Genomic DNA, 18120 nt, shown 5'->3' on the forward strand with positions numbered 1-18120 from the left:
TGGGCTTTACACTATGCTGTGAAGATCATAACTCCAGACTGCTTCAGTACAAGGGTGGGTCGCCCAGTTCTGCACTACACTAAGGTTCCAAATAGTTTTAAGGTATAGTCTCATGTAGGGTATATTGAAGAAGACTAATTTTGAAGCAACAAAGACAAGGATAATGATATAAGTTGCTTCCAAACTGAAGAAAAGTCAAAATCTCCTGGACATATATAAATGAAATCAGTCCAGGCCATTCCTATTATCTGATTATCTAAAAGCAGTGTAAAATCTAAGATTGCCATGTTATAAAATCACATAATCACTGGCAAGTGCACACCCTTAATTAAGAGACCTGAAATAAACTCCACCATCTCTTACTGACCTTTAGACAGCTAATGCTCATCCATGGACCATTCTTAATCAGACACCAGTAAGACATGTGACGATACCATCTGATTCAGATAAAACAGTGACAGAACTGAATGTCACACAGATCTGTATCCAATCCTAAAAAATATTACTGTGGCAAAAGTATAGAGGACTTTTGGAACACTGATGCAGAGAGCACTTGCCAAGATAAAAGACTAGAGTGAATGACCCCAAGGGACTCACTGGGAGTCTCTCAAAACAGAACTGAAAAGCACCACTGAAGGAAGTATCACAAGAAGACACCAAATCTATGGTTCTATTTTCTACAGTAGACATTGCTGGTGAGGTTTCTCCACCCTCACATAAGACCAAATACTAGAATGAGCTGAAATCAGTGTGACTATTTAAAAAAAAAAAAAAAAAGGTACTACTCAACATGAGTAAGGGTCACACAAACAGGCCCTTAACATTTACTTTCATAAATATTCAGTAACACAACAGAAGTTTGAGAAAGTTTCTAATTACACATCACAACAATTAAGTGAGGGTAGTATTCTACATTATGATCACGGTCTTAAAGTCACTGAAAAATGTCATACAAAATAATGTGTGCAGAATTACAGTACTTTAGGGGAGGCAAGCTTAGTATTGTAAGGGTAATAGGTGAACTAAAGACAGAGTTGTGATGATACTAAGGAAAGCTATTGGCAAGGTAAATAGTGTTTTTCACTGAAGCAGACAAAAGCTCTTAGTCTCTTTAAAGATAGGAATTAAAAAGGAGAAATGAAGTTGTCATTTTAAATAATGACAAGTACAATGAATCTTCTGTGGTGATATGTGAGACAAGGAACAGATTACAAGTAGTTATGAACTGCATTACTTTTCTCCAGTTCAGTTTGACATACCAGTCAGAGGAAGATATGAGAGTGCATTATAACTGAAAAATATTCTAATTTATGCTACCTTCTGTTCTACAGAGAGAAACAGTTGAATTAAAACCAGGGTGGATAAAAATCAATGATTTTTGTTTAAAAAATTTAAAAAATCAGATTTTTTAAATTTAAATCGAATTTTTTTGTTAAAATGCTTTTTGAGGGGAAAAGAACAATCTAAAGATAGTTTTAATTAAGCTCTTAGTCTCTTTAAAGATAGGAATTAAAAAGGAGAAATGAAGTTGTCATTTTAAATAATGACAAGTACAATGAATCTTCTGTGGTGATATGTGAGACAAGGAACAGATTACAAGTAGTTATGAACTGCATTACTTTTCTCCAGTTCAGTTTGACATACCAGTCAGAGGAAGATATGAGAGTGCATTATAACTGAAAAATATTCTAATTTATGCTACCTTCTGTTCTACAGAGAGAAACAGTTGAATTAAAACCAGGGTGGATAAAAATCAATGATTTTTGTTTAAAAAATTTAAAAAATCAGATTTTTTAAATTTAAATCGAATTTTTTTGTTAAAATGCTTTTTGAGGGGAAAAGAACAATCTAAAGATAGTTTTAATTAAGATACATTATAGCTCAAAGATATCTCATCATGGAATAGGGATTATAAATTCTAATTCTATAGTGTGAGACAATATATTCATGTAACGTTTAAGGAAACGTTTTAAAATGAGTTCCAATAGTTCATGGATTAGAGACCCAATCTTATGGGGCTCCAGGGCTTCTGTATAGATTAGTTAGGTTAATCTTTCTATCTACCCAATGGGACTCAGTGCTCAGTATAGAGGATACCATCAGAGATGCTTAGTTTTGCAGTTCTCAAACTGTGGATTTGTGTCTTCAAAGATAACATGCTTGTTAACAGCAAAAATGTTTTAAATAAATAAATAAATAATAGAGAGGCGAAAAAAACCAGACCTCAACTCTACTGTCCCTCTGCAAATTTGTGTACACAGAGTCAATCCCTTACCTCTCTCTAAAAGTGCAAAGTTTCAAAAAGTCCAATGAATAGAAGATTGTTGGGGGCGGAATAGATCTGGACAAGGAGAAGAAGTCTGGAGATAAATGTGAGAAGTGAGTGACATATGCTTGTTTTATTAAAATATTCTATGTTTGCTGTTGAAGAAAAAAATCCAGAATACTTAACGTTGTTGTTGTTGTAGTTAAATAAAACAATTCAAATGTCTGTTTTAGTTAAATAAAACAATTTAAATGGTCTTCTCCTAATACAGCATAGCAAGAAAATACTCCAAATATTAATGATTAACCTGTTGAATTGGAGATAGTTCACCTCCCAATGACTTCATAAATATCTGCTTGAGTTACCTTTGGTAAATGAAATAACCAAACAATCATTCATTCTGATATAGCTCTAAAACTAATCTGAAAAGTTTTCAAAATAAATCACTGTTTTAAAATGTATAGTGTTTACCTTCTAAAAATGAAACCTACATCTATCTCTCAGTTGAAAGAATATCTAGTAAGGTTATAACAACCAACAAGAATGCACTTTTATGTAGAAAACCATGTTTAAATAGAGTCTTTCTGACTAATGATTTAAATCGTGATTTAAATCAATTTGATTTAAATCAAATCCACCCTGATTAAAACGGTTGGCAACATATGGAAATCAGAAGAGGGGTCTTTACAGTAAGCTACAGAAGATCCTCTTTGTTAACATCATGTCATCAGGGAACACATACTTTTGATTGCCAAGGTTCTGAAAAAGCTCAATTTTCTATTTACTTGCACATATCATATAAGTAACAAATTTCTAATTAGATATTTAAATCAGTAAGATACAGTTATAAATTCTGTACATAATCTGACTCAGAGTCTGATGGTATCTAAAGAAAGTACATCCAGGACTCAGAAAACCATATTTTAATTTGAAGATTGTTAGAGGGCAGGTCACATGCAAAATATAAAATAGAGCGATTCTATGTAAGAAATGTACTGAAACAAGACTTCAAAAATATAATTTATAATGCTGTACACTTATTTCTCTGAGAAACAGCTTTGGTTTTGAAAACATAGGCCACAATCCTGCCACTCAAATAAGTAATAGTACAGTCTATTTTCATACCAAAATTTATTATTTGAATTATCTGATTCGCAGTAGCACCTAGGAGATGCAGTCATGCTTCCATTGCACTAGGCACTGTACAAATACATAATAAAAAATCATACCTGCCCTAAGATCTTACAATCAAAATATAAGACAAAAGACAACAAGTGGATACAAACAGATGGAGGAGCACAAGGAAGCAATGACATAATACTGGTCAGCATGACAGGAAGTGGTCTCAGCACACCAGCTGCCTACCCATTGTTCTTTGTAGGTGCCATGGCAAAGGAGAGAGTTTTAAGGATGGTGTCGTCATGCCTGGTCTGAATTACAGTTGAGAGGGCCTATCTCAGGTCAGATTGAAAAAACTGGGAAGACACCCCTATACTTGGTGGTATATTCTATAATTAGATTTAACCAGACAAATGTGCGCTCCTGGTCACTATACTATCTTAAAAATGGAGCCACAGACAGTCCCCTTAGACACTCCAGTCCATATTGCCACCCAGACAAATCGGACTTCTGTGATGACAGGTTATTAAAACCAAAAATCACCACACATTAGGTTCTTCCAGTCCTAGGGGGCCAGTCACTTACCCAGGTCCATGGATGCTTAGGACCTTACTCCAAAGACAACACTGCAGTGAATCCTTTAGCAAACTAACTAAAGATGTATTAACTAAGAAAAAGAAATGAGAGTCACCAAAAAGTTAAAGCAAATACAATACATTACAGTTGGATCAAAGTATGTATTCCAAAATGATAGCAGGGATGTTAAATCTGCTAGTTTTATACACGTCTCTCTTGGCTGCCCAAATAGTTTCCAATGTCAGAATTCACCAGTCCAGAGATGGGGTAGGAAAGAGGTGACCAGTGGCCTTTGTTCTCCCTCTTTATATACTGACCCTTTTTGCAGGAAAAATCCTGTGTCATGGGGTCACGCAGTTCCATGGCACACATACATTGCCATCAGTCCTTTATACGAATTGCAAATTTGTGCTTGCACATTCTGTGTATGGGCCATTTGAGAGGTCTTGGTAGATGAGGCTCTTGTTTACAGTTCCTTTTTTATTCCTGAAGAGCTAACCTGTGGGCATTTCTCAGACTCACAACATGTTTGAGTAACAAACATATAGCAAAATCTTATAATTCCCCACACAATGTCGATACACACATTATAACCAGATACTAATACTCAGGAAATTACAACTTTTCCAATGAGACCTCACAATACATACTTTGTACAAGATTTACCACAGTTTTGTAAAAGTGGTGACTATTAGTGTAGATGGTCACCTTCCCCCTTAGCATTAGAGAGAGATCTGAAGGACAATGAAGTGACTTTGTGGATGTTTAGTGGGCTTTTTACTTGCAGCAGCTGTGCCAACACAGCTATGTTACAATCACAATGGAGAAATTATTTCTTCTCTCACTTTCCTTGCTTTTAAAACTCATGACAAATTTTGCTCAAAATCCCACCTCCACACCCTACTCTTTCCTCCCAAAGTCATCTTTGTCAGACAAGAAGCCTGGGAAATTTCAGCCTGAAAGGTGAAGATTCAGGAAGTTATGAAGGATTTAAAATGGGGTTAGAATGCAAGTGATTTTGTAAATTTATCTGATAACAGCTCTGTCTCTATCCCAAATCACATAGTTTTGGAAATATGAAATAAACATGGAAGTGATCAAATAAAAAATGAAACAGTCCTCATCAGCTGGACTCTTAAAGCAGCCTGCATTAAGAATTGCCTCAGCCAATGCTTACTTATGACAAAGGTAAAGTCTGAATACGCTTTCCCAGAGGCGTTTAAAGAAACAGGTAATTTGGTCCATCACAGATATTTTGCAATTTTTTTAAAATTGACTCTCATGGGCACCTATTAGTCATGGCTTAAAGTAATTCCAACTATCATGGAACCACATAAGTTAGATGGAGGGCTAGCCCAATGAAATGGCCCAGAGCCAGCAAACAATCCATGACTGAACCGATAAATATACAGAGAACTGCTGATCTGAAACAGCATGGAGTAAAGAAATATGTTTTTAAAAAGTTTTTATTCATTTGAATACTAACTACAAACTACACCATGCTACAGTAATGAAATGGCAAATGGAAAACAAGAAGCAACAGTTCTCAGACCTGCTGCCTACAGGTACATACAAAGAAAGAGGCTGCTTGAGGCCACAGCCCTTCATATAAATCTGTCTCGGAATGATGGGATCTATAAGAAAACATGCTTGAAACAGAAACTGTCCTTGTCTTCCAATTGATTCTGAGGCACACACTCTCAACTATGAAGAGGGAATTGCATTTGAAGAGAGAATTATTGATGAGAAAGTCTGATTTTCTGTACATATACATTTTTGAGGTGGTATATATTATCCTTCCACCTAGGGGATTGTAATTTGCTAAACTACATACCACATCTAGGCCAGCCTATAATAATTAAAAATGATCACGTGACGTTGAAAGCTTTAGTTTGCACAAAGTAAAATGAAGTTGTCTAAGTTAAAGGGTGTATCCTTGATAAATCTTTGGATTCAATGAATAAAATGAACAGAGCAAAATTGTTTCCATAACAAAAAATATTCATTTTATATCCCATGTCTTTGTGGTATTGTATACTCTTCTTAAGCAATCTGATAATGAGTGGTTTTTTGATGTATTATACTGTTAAGTGGACCATTAGCACTTGACTGCCAGACTAGAGGACATCTAAATTGTGCCAAATAAACTTGCAAAACAATCCCAGCATCATACACCTCTAGTTATTGATTTTCCTTACATTATGTTGTACTATGTTAATATACATGTACATTTGATTTACTAAAACTTATTTAGTGTAAAAGTAAACAGAAGTCAGTTTTCAGAAATATATCAAGCATTTGTATTTACAGCCTAGTAGGGTGCTATGAAAGGGTAACTGTAGAAAAAGCTGTACAGATTCAAGAGGAGTTTGGTTGAATGAGGAAAGAAGGGTAGGAAAATGTATTTCATTATAATTATCTATAATGCAATCCTTGGGATTTAAAGCACCTATGTAGTAACTATCCCTTTTATCAGACCTAGACAAGTTTACAGTGAAGGGATGCCACTGATAATAATTTATGATGTAGTCTTCAAAATCCCATACTTCATCCAGCAGCCTTTCCCATGAGTCAGAGTGAATACACGAGCGCAGAAATCAAGCAGTTCCATCAAAATTGTAGAGAGGACAAACACCTATCATAGGTGGAAAGTAAAATGGGTGCCACTATTTACCATTGATAAGGACAGGCAAGTGAATGAAACAGAGAGATGGTTTTAAAACAGACTGTAACTTTATTAACTGAACTTGTACTTTCTGCCCCTGCATTTAATTGAGTCCAGCGGGGGGTTAAATGGCCTGCTACCATATAACCAGTAATTCAGGGTTGGTCCTCTTCAGCCTTGCCTCTAATACTCAGTTCATCTCTGAATCTGCTCACCCTTCCCCAACAAGGCAGTATGTGGGTACCTCAGTCTGCAAAGGCTTAAGATTTCCCCATTACTTCACAGGCAAAAAAAGGACCACTAGCCATATCCTTGGCCTCTTATACAGACTTCTCTCTGGGAGCTGTCCCTTTCAGCCTTTATCTGCACTGAACATCAGCTTCAAGTTGAGATAAACCAAACATTTCTATATCTCTTTCTAACCTTAAAAATCACTATTCACACTCCTTTTCACCTGAAACTATACCTCCATGATGCTGCAAGGAAGGAGAACAGCTTCCCCTCCCCCGACACCCTGCCAATTTGGCCCTAAGGGAAAAAAAATCCCACCTGATCCCACAGATGGTCAGACCATCATCATCTGGGAAGTGCAGCTCAGCAATATCTCAACCATCAGCAGTAAATATTTTTGGCTTCATAAACGTACAGTTGACATAAAGATAGAGCCCTGCAAATCCACGGATATCCATGTTTGCGGATTGTGGATCGGATGTGGATACTAATTTTGTATCCGTGCAGGGCTCTAAAGATAGAATGCTGTCTCTTTAAAAGTCTGGTGCATCTCAGGCTAAGCAGGAATTGTGAAAACATGCACTATGCATGAACCTGGATTCCAGCCACAAAAGCAGAGAATCCCTTCAATCATGTAGAGGATTTAAATCTCACATTAAAACTACTAACCCTTTATATGCCTTTTTAGGAGTGTGCATGCAACAACTGATACACACACACGCACACAATTGGGTCATACTTATGCATCCAGTGTATTATGCACACAAAAGTGAGAACAAATTTGGACCCAACATTTAATAAATTTAGGATGTAACCTATCCATATCTCTCATGTGTCGAAGGATAATGTTGCTTACTCATTTTCGTAAACATAATCAAGATGTACAGATTAAAAATTGCAATAAAGTACCAAGTAGTGCTATTATGAATTAACAAAGAGGCCACATAAATATCACAGGAAGCTACTGTATATATTTGTTATGACTCCAAGTTAAAAGATATATAACTAAAGCCTTGAGGGTGTGACATTAAAAATGTATAATACCATTCTCTGAAAAAAACCAGTAAAATATGCACAGGTATATCGAATATCACTAAACTTCTAGTTTAATATTTGATAAGTCCTATATCAGACTTCTGAAAATAATGATCTATCTACCAGTTATGAACTGAAATTTGCTTTGACCTCTAATTACATTGGTCAATAGTTCACAAACTATACCAGGAGTCTAGTAGCCTGTGTCCAAATCCTTCTTGACATCTCAGAAACTAAAATGTATGATTTGTGTTAAGCATTTTATAAAATCATAGTGAGACAGTCATGGCCTCAAAGAGCCTATAGTCTAAATAAAGAATATGGACAAAGCGTGAGAGGTGGGAGAGAGGCACAGAGAGATGAAGTGACTTGCCGAGGAGTAACACAACAGATCAACAACAGAGTTGGGAATAGAATCTAGGTCTCTTGACTCACATTCCAGCTTCCCAGATACTCAAGAAGGGACAGTCCCTGGTTGGAGGAGCTCACAGTCTGAAGACAGTCAAGATGACAAAATTTATGGGAAGTGGAATAACATCGGCTTTTTTTTATATAAGTCAACTAGCTTTACTGTAGGAAGCACAGCAGAAATGAGCCTTTAAGAAGGGTTATATGCCCTCTTTCACCTTTCAATCACTCTGTAAGAAGACATTATACATTAAATACTCCAAGGCACTAATGAAAAATTCTAAACCCTTCTAAACACAATGTTTTACTGACATTATTTATCACTTTATTGGATCTAGTTCTGCATAACAAAGCAGCAGACCGAATCACGTCATTTTATGTCATCAATCTCCTGCTATAATCCTGGTACCCTGTGGGTCAGTAATCAAATTCAAGCCATCACTTTCTGCTACTCCAATTAGGATATGAAGCATCAAAGGAAATAGAGAGGATTTATTCTTTTAGGCCTAAACAGGCAAGGTGAACTAGCAATGGGCAAACTTGAAAATGGTTAGAAGTTCCATTAAGTAGGAAAAAAGGTGGATGTTTGCCAAAGTTTTTGCAAGCCTTGTAAGCTTCTACTCCAATCACTTTTTGGCAGTGGCAAATACTCAAAATGATGGAGAAAAACCTGGGCCATCTTTTCATCAACTGTTGGCAACTTCTCAAAGATGAAGTCAGGGGGCTTTGCTCCCCCTTCTCAACAAATCACTGTGCATGTTGGGGAGTAGTTTGGAAATTTGTTTTCCCTCCCCTATGAGAAATTTTTTTCTGACAACAGTAACAGAGATACATAGCAGCAACAGTGGCAGCCCTCAGCTCATAAGAAGTTGACAGAGGAGCCCACCCCATAATGGGATACAATGAAAAGGCAAGTGTATGAGCAAAAAGGGGTTCTGTAAAGCCCTACTAAAGGGTTACAGGGATGTCGAGAAGCTGTAAAAAAAATGCAAACAAATTAGAACCTTGACAATCTCCTCTACTTTCTCCCTCTTGTTTTCAACCTTCATGGTGGGGACAGAGGGTTTCTTGCCCAAAGTCTTTAAAATTTAAATGGATTTCTCTGAGTTGAGCTTGCAGAAAAAGTGAAAATTCAGACTAGTTTACATTTTAATCTTATTACTTAGCACGTCCCTACAAAAAAGCATAACGTTTATTTATTTGTGATGAACAGGAGCTGCTTGGTGTTGAGTGCCTTTGAAAATCCAACCATTTTGCTTAGGTGCACAAATAGAAGCTCAGATGTTTTGAAGACAAGGCTACTTAGTTAGGTGTCCAAATGGGAGCTGTTGGATCCACAACAGGCAGTGTTCACGTTTCCTGAATTGTGATCCTGATCCATTTTCCCACTGCACTTTAGATTTTCAGAACTCTGTAGCAATCAAGTCAATTTAGATACTAATGCAAAAAATTCACTCACCACTTGTCCATTCTGAGGATTCTTATGAGCATATGGAGGTCCCCGGATATGATTCCACATTTGACCAGAAGTCATAGCAAACACAACACACTGAAAAATAGGAGAAAATATGAGACTTAGAAGACAAAGGTGTAAAGCCAGATAATTCTATATTAAATTCACTGGGCCTAATTTTCTTTTGGGCACTGAAACTGAATATGTTTGTTTCGCTGGGCATGTTAATTTGAAATTGATGACTCCTTACACGTCCAAACAAAACAGTTGCAACTATTAGAAGCTTAGGCTAGGATTTTCAGAAGTGTTCAGTGATGGCATAACTCTGCTTACAGTGAAGTCAATGGTAGAAACTCCCATTGACTTCAATGGGATCAGATTCAGACGAAAACTTAGAGCTTTAGAAAATTGCACATCTAATAGTTTTATTTATATATATGGAACATATATATATAATGATTGTACACAAAGAATGTCCATGTCGCTAGGAAAGCATCAGGTTCCTTGATCATGAGATGCTGTTCCAAGAAGGACTGCTGAGCAGAGATGGGGGCCACCTAGCCAGGAATGGGAAGAATCTCTCTGAAACAGACTGGCTAATCCAGTCAGGGAGGCATTAAATAAGTTTGATGGGAGCAGGAAAACAAAGCCCACAGGAAAGTCCAGAATATGGAGATCTGGGTGAAGAGTCAGAGTCTGGGGAAGGAACATGGACAATCCTAGTGGGAAAAGGAAAGACAATACGGAGGGGAATATTGTGGGGAAATCTAATGAACATCTTTGATGCTGTATACTAATGCAAGAAGTATGGGGAATAAACAGGAAGAACTAGAAATACTAGCAAATAATCAGAATTACAACATAATTGGCATCATAGAGATTGGGTGGGATAATTCACATGGGTAAAATATTGGTATAGAAGGTATAACTTGTTCAGGAAGGACAGGCAGAGAATAAACGGAGGCGGTGTTGCCTTATATATCAAGGATATATACACCTGCACGAGATAGAAGTGGGAGGCAGACCTGTTGAAAGTCTCTGGGTAAGGAGAAAAGGGGTATAAAAAACCAAGAGTGAGGTCATGTAGGGATCTACGATAGACCACCTAACCTAATGAAGACGAAGATGTAGATAAGGTTTTATTTAAACAACTAACAAAATCATCCAAAGCAGAGGACTTGGTGGTGATGGGGCAATTCAGCTACCCAGACATGTGTTGGGAAAATAAAATGGCAGGGCACAGATTATCTGACAAGTTCTTGGAATGTATTCCAGACAACTTTTCATTACAGAAAGCGACTAGGTCACAGCCTGTCCTAGATTTGATTCTGACAAATAGGGAGACGACCCTGGCTTAACCAGGAGATTTTCAATTACCTGAAACTCAAAAGAGAATCATATAAAAAGCGGAAACTAGGTCAAATTATGAAGGTTCGGTATTAAAAAAAAAAACGTGAATGTAGGAACAAAATTCGAAAAGCCAAGGCACAAAACAAGATTAAACTAACTAGAGGCATAACGGGTAACAAGAAAACATTTTACAAATACATTGGAAGCAAAAGGAAGACAGAGGAGGCCCATTACTCAATGAAGAAGGAAAGACAATAACTGAAAATGCAGCAATGGCCAAGTGTTAAATTCTCTTTTTGTGTCAGCTTTTCACCAAAAAGGTTAGCAGTGATCTGACTATTAAGGGTATATCTACAATACCCACCGGATCGGTGGGTCGTGATCGATCTATCGGTGATCGATTTATCGTATCTAGTGTAGACACAATAAATCGACCCCCGATCACTCTGCTGTCGAACCCTGTACTCCACCATGCCGAGAGGCAGAGCGGAGTCAATGGGGGAGTGGCGGCAGTCGACCTCACGCCATGAGGACGTGAGGTAAGTCAAACTAAGATACCCAACTTCAGCTACGAGAATAGCGTAGCTGAAATTGACGTATCTGAGGTTGATTCCCCCCCCTCCCTGGCCAGTGTAGACCAGGCCTAACATAGTGAACATCAGTGCAAATGGGGTAGGCTCTGAGACTAAACTAGGGAAAGAACAAGTTAAGAATTACTTAGACAACCCGGATGTCTTAAAGTCAGCAGGCCCTAATGAAATACACCTTAGAATACTTAAGCAACTGGATGAAGAGATCTCTTAGCCATTAGCGATTATCTTTGAAAACTTGTGAAGGATGAGAGAGATCCCAGAGGGCTGGAAAGGGGCAAATATAGTATCTAGCTATAAGAGGGGAATAAGGATAACCCAGGGAATTACAGACAAGTCAAATTAACTTTGGTACCTGGAAAGATAATGGAGCAACTACTCAAACAATCAATTTGTAAGCACCTAGAAGATAATAAGGGGATAAGTAACAGTCAACATGGATTTGTCAAGAACAAATCATGTCAAACCAACCTAATATCCTTCTTTGACACCTAACAAGCCTTGTGGGTGGGGGGAATCAATACATGTGCTATATCTTGACTTTAGTAAGGCCTTTGATACTATCTCACATGAGCAGTCTCATAAACAAACTTCGGAAATATAGCCTAGACAAACCTACTATAAAACGAGTGCACAACTGGTTTGAAAACCACACTCTGAGATTAGTTATCAATGATTCACAGTCAACCTGAAGTGGCATAATGAGTGGAGTCCCACAGGGATCTGTCCTGGCTCTGGTTCTATTCAATATCTTCATAAATGCTTGGCATAATAGCAGAGAGAGTACACTTATAAAGTTTGTGGACAATACCAAGCTGGGAGGGGTTGCAAGCACTTTGGAGGACAGGATTAGACTTCAAAATGGTCTTGACAAACTGAAGAAATGGTCCGAAATATATAGGATGAAATTCAATAAGGACAAATGCAAAGTACTCCACTTAGAAAGTAATAATCAATCACACAAATACAAAATGAGAAATAAATACATAGAAGGGAGTACTGCAGAAAAGGATCTGGGAGTTATTGTTGATCACAAACTAAATATGAGTCAATGATGTAATACTGCTGAAAAAAAGTGCACATCATTCTCAGGTGTAGTAGCAGCAGGAGCAAGACACAAGTAGTAATTCTACCACTCTACTCAGCACTGACAAGGCCTCAACTAGAGTATTGTGTCCAGTTCTGGAAACCACACTTTGGGAAAGATGTGGACAAATAAAAGGAAGTCCAGAGGAGAGCAACAAAAATGACTGAAGGTCTAGAAAACATGACCTATGAGGAAAGATTGAAAAAACCTGTGTTTGTTTAGTCTGGAGAAGAGAAGACTGAGGATGGACACGATAATAGTCTTCAAGTATGTAAAATATTGTTATAAAGAATAGAGTGATAAATTGTTCTCTTTAACCACTGAGGACAGGACAGAAGTAATGGGCTTAAATTTCAGCAAGAAAAATTTAGGTTAGATACTAGGACAAAATTCCTGACAGGGTAGTTAAGCACTGTAACAAATTATCTAGGGAGGTTGTAGAATCTCCATCATTGGAGATTTTTAAGAACAGTTTAGACAAAACCCCAGGGGACTAGACTAGATGACTTATCAAGATCCCTTCCAATGCTACATTTCTATGATTCCATATCAGTAGAAGGGGCTCACTGTAAATTTCTTAATACCCTTAGGCCCAGTCTACACTAAAAAATGTCAGTATAACTGTACTGCTCAGGGTTGTGGAAATTCACACCCCTGAGCAAAGTAGTTATACTGTGTGACAGATTGTAACCTCTGGGGTAGTGTTTGGGAGCTGCGCCCCTTTAACCTCCCAGCTGGGCTGGCCTTTCCTACACTGCTCTTTTGGTGACTCACAGCCTCTTCAGGACCTGTAATCACCCAACATGACAGCAGCTGGCACCAAACACCCAAACTGAGTGACCCAAGTGCCTTACTCAAAGACAGGCAGGAGACAACAGCCAATTTCCCAGCTCCTCCACCCTGCACCCTTGCTGGAGTAAAAAAAAATATATATATACCGTCTTACACTGCACAGGGATCTGTACAAAGTAAGCTCATTAATATATGGTTCACCTTCCCCTCAATGTGGGAAGAGTATGCAATAGCCTTTGCTCACAGAGCTGAGATTCTCCCCAGACACTTCACTTAAAGGCACACTGCGTTGGATAAAACACAAAAACAAGTTTATTAACTACAAAAAAAAGACAGATTTTAAGTGATAAGTGATAGCAAACAGATCAAAGCAGATTGCCTAGTAAATAAACAAAAGAGCAAACTAAGTCTAAGATATTACGGAGACTGGATATGAATTAGCAATTTTTCACCCTGACTGACGATACAAGCAGGCTTGCACATTCTAAAGGCACAAGCTGTATTTGCTTTGCAGCTTGGGCTCCCCACCCCATTCCAAGTCCTTTTCTTTCAGAACTTCTCTCAGGTGTTGAGTTTTGGGGGAGTGAAGAACAACCAATGATGTCCCTATATAAGCTGTTCCATATGGCGGGAACCCTTTGTTTCAAACTTGTTTCCCAGACCAGTTTATGGAAAAATACAGGTACCCAAAATGGAGTCCAGTGTCATGTAGTTGTTTACATGCCTTTGCAGAGTCATAGCAGCCATTATGTACAGGCTGTCTGAAGCATTCTTAGGAAGGCTTGCCAGGAAGGGATTAAGCTTTTTCTATGGCCTATTGTTTTTTTTCCTAATGGCCCATTGCCCTGAATAGTCCTTCACAACCAGCCATCAAGGCTGGAAGCATTTTGCCTAGTGGGTGTCACATTTGAAATACAGATACAACAGATATATAGTCAATATTTATAACTTCAGATACAAAAATGATACATGCAAACACGTAGAATAATCATATTCAGCAAATCATAACATTCCAATGGCACCTTACACGACCCACCTTGTACAAAATGCATCATAATTACGCCATAATCATATCATAATATTACTATGACGAATATGAGGTGTACTGTCACATACTGACCTAACTTCTAGTGTTGATAGTGCTATGTCAATGGAAGGGCTTCTCCTGTCGACATAGCTGCCGCCTCTCAGGGAGATGGAGAACTTACACTGACAGGAGAAGCTCTCCCATCGGTGTAGATACCGTCTTCACTAAGTGCTACAGCAGCACAGCTGCAACGTAATAGTGCTGTAAGTGTACATAAGCCCTTAGAAAAATATACATTTTTTCTTCAAGTCACCTCAGTCTCTTACCTAATACAACAGATTTTGAGGAAAGTGCTTAGCATACATATTTGGTTCCCGGTTTATGCAATGCCATGAAAAGAGATACCACCACAAAAGTTCCTGAAAGAAAGCTCCATCCCTATTTTCAGAAATAATTAGTTTCCTATGGAACTTTGATTAACTTGCCTGTGACAAAGAACTATGGTGGAGTCTGCAGAAAAATGAAATCTCCCATAGGAAGGGACTTGTGAATTTATGCTTGGAATCCAAGAAAAAAGTAATAATGTGCATTACTTCTTGCTGAAGGCAATGCTTCAGAATCTACAGAATAAAAATCATTGTCATATCAGTAATCACTGACACTATATAAAAAGAGAAAAAGAAGATAATCCAAGGTGCAGTTCTGGACTACCAAGAAAACAGAGCAATAGAAAGGGAAAAATTCTTGTCTAAACATGTCTCCTATGTTCTCAGTATGGACATTCCACACAGGACCTAATTATTGTGATAGACCCAGACCAGTTGAGTACAACAGAGTAACAGAAGGCAGATATACTGGCTACTGGATTAGCAGTTTTCTGTTCCCTGACTGACCAGAACAGGGGCTGCTCCAGGCTAATGAGAACACCTGACTACAATTAACTTGCAAAGAGTCAGGTGAGGCCATTAAGTTAATGTGAACACCTGACTTTAATTAAGGCCCTTCTGATACTATAAAAGGGCTCACTCCAGTCAGGCTGAGGAGAGGAAGTGCAGCTGAAGGGCTGAGTAATGAAGACACCCTCAAGCCAGCGGTAAGGGTGAAGAAGAGAGAAGCAGGAGAGCTGTGGGCAAGTGGCCCAGGGAAATGTAGCAACTCTGGCAGTGAAAGGTTGGCTGCCAACAGCTGCTGCCATTAGGGTCCCTGGGCCGGAACCCCACAACCTGCTACTACAGAAACACCTCCTGGGAGGGGAAGATAGGCCCCTGTCAGGACAGGAGGCTAAACTATTATGGAATAAGCCCGTAGGGACAACAAAGACTGAGGGAGTTCTCTCACCAACCTCCTTGCTGGCTTATGATGAAAAGGGCTCAGTACATTGTAACCCTGGCCCTAGAGAGAGAAGGGCTATGTGGAGGGTCACAGTGAGCCTCTGAGGCTAGCATGAAGCGCGGCACCCACGGGGACAAGGTTGGAGCTCTGCCACAATAGGTATAGCTTGGGTGAATGACAATGATTAAATAAGAGGACATAATAACATTCTACTAGAATTAAAGCAGCAAGCTCAACAAGGAATTCGACCCCCCCCCCCTCCACTGACTTCAGTGGTGCAACTCACAGTACTTAAAGTTAAAAACATTTAGGATCAGGGCCTTAAAAGAAAAGACTGGTTTAGGGGAGTCACACCAGAACATAATAAGTTCCTACAACACACATTAAGAATGTTTAGCAAAAATTTGGCTCTTACTTATTTTGGCTAAATAATCTTAGGTATGTGAAGGACTTTTTCATATATTTCAAAATGTAGATATACATTGATATCAAATCAAAGTTTACTTCCATTAGTGTAGAAAGAGATAAAGTCCTAAAGGACTTAATCCAGTTGCCGATGCTCAGCACCTCTCTGTATCAGATGTTGAAGTAAGGGGGGTACTATGCTTCTATGGCTGGAGAAAGAGAATCAACAGTTATTTTCATGTCTTGCTAATGCAACCTGCCAAGGGATTTCTATTGTGATTCCACTGATGAGTCATGCAGGAGCTAGCAGATGTTTTTAAGCCATGAAGATAACAAGGAAGTTGAGATTGAAGATAAGAGCACAAAAGGGAGGCAAGAAAGACATAGGAGGACAAAATAATTCAATTTATTTAGAGTAAAATATTTTTATATTTTACATTTTTCTGAACAAATCTCTCAACTGAAAGCTATACCACAGATCTCTAGTGCTTATTAACTCTGTTATATAAATACAGACATATACCTCCTCACAATGTAGTAATTTCCAACAGAAAGAAGTCCATAAGGTAGTTTGTTCTTCAAGTGTAGAGCAACTTATTCACAGTAACTGAACTAAAACTTATTAATATTAATAAAATGCTGGTTCCTCCAAATGGCCCCTCTCAATAATGAAATCTACATTTCAATGCACTATGATCTAGATCAACCATTCCCACGGCCGGCCTCCTAGCCTGCCCACTTTTCCCCTGGTATGCCCAGTCTCCGCTCCCTCCCTCAGGGTATGTCTACACTACGAAATTAGGTCGAATTTATAGAAGTAGTTTTTTTAGAAATCGGTTTTATATATTCGAGTGTGTGTGTCCCCACAGAAAATGTTGTAAGTGCATTAAGTGCATTAACTCAGCGGAGTGCTTCCACAGTACCGAGGCAAGCGTCGACTTCCGGAGTGTTGCACTGTGGGTGGCTATCCCACAGTTCCCGCAGTCTCCACTGCCCATTGGAATTCTGGGTTGAGATCCCAATGCCTGATGGGGCTAAAACATTGTCGCGGGTGGTTCTGGGTACATATCGTCAGGCCCCCATTCCCTCCCTCCCTCCGTGAAAGCAGCAGCAGACAATCGTTTCGTGCCTTTTTTCTTGAGTTACCTGTGCAGACGCCATACCACGGCAAGCATGGAGCCCGGTCAGGTAACCGTCACCGTATGTCTCCTGGGTGCTGGCAGACGTGGTACTGCATTGCTACACAGCAGCAGCAACCCCTTGCCTTGTGGCAGCAGACGGTGCAGTAGAACTGGTAGCCGTCATCGTCATGTCTGAGGTGCTCCTGGCCACGTTGGCCAGGAGCACCTGGGCAGACATGGGTGCAGGGACTACATTAGAAGTGACTTGACCAGGTCATTCTCTTTAGTCCTGCAGTCAGTCCTATTGAACCATCTTATGGTGAGCAGGCAGGCGATAGGGATTGCTAGCAGTCCTACTGTACCATTTTCTGCCAGGCAGGCAAGAGATGAGGATGGGTAGCAGTCCTACTGCACCATCTTCTGCCGAGCAGCCATGAGATGTGGATGGCTTGCAGTCCTTCTGCACCGTCTGCTGCCAGCCAAAGATGGAAAAGATAGATGGAGTGGATCAAAACAAGAAATAGACCAGATTTGTTTTGTACTCATTTGCTTTCCCCCCTCCCCCGTCTAGGGGACTCATTCCTCTAGGTCACACTGCAGTCACTCACAGAGAAGGTGCAGTGAGGTAAATCTAGCCATGTATCAATCAGAGGCCAGACCAAC

At 39.0% G+C, this 18120-nt stretch overlaps 1 protein-coding gene across 3 annotated transcripts in view; it reads right to left on the reverse strand.

Moving 5' to 3' along the window:
• The window catches only part of TUSC3 (tumor suppressor candidate 3), a 293191-nt gene that overhangs the window by 120527 nt on the left and 154544 nt on the right, over nt 1-18120 (reverse strand). For all 3 annotated transcript variants that reach the window (XM_074951349.1, XM_074951348.1, XM_074951347.1), the window contains one exon: nt 9760-9849. In XM_074951349.1, the coding sequence (XP_074807450.1) occupies nt 9760-9849 (90 nt within the window). The remainder of the gene's footprint in view (nt 1-9759; nt 9850-18120) is intronic.

The sequence above is a fragment of the Natator depressus genome, chromosome 4 (assembly GCF_965152275.1).
Source record: "Natator depressus isolate rNatDep1 chromosome 4, rNatDep2.hap1, whole genome shotgun sequence".
Lineage (NCBI taxonomy): Eukaryota > Metazoa > Chordata > Testudines > Cheloniidae > Natator > Natator depressus.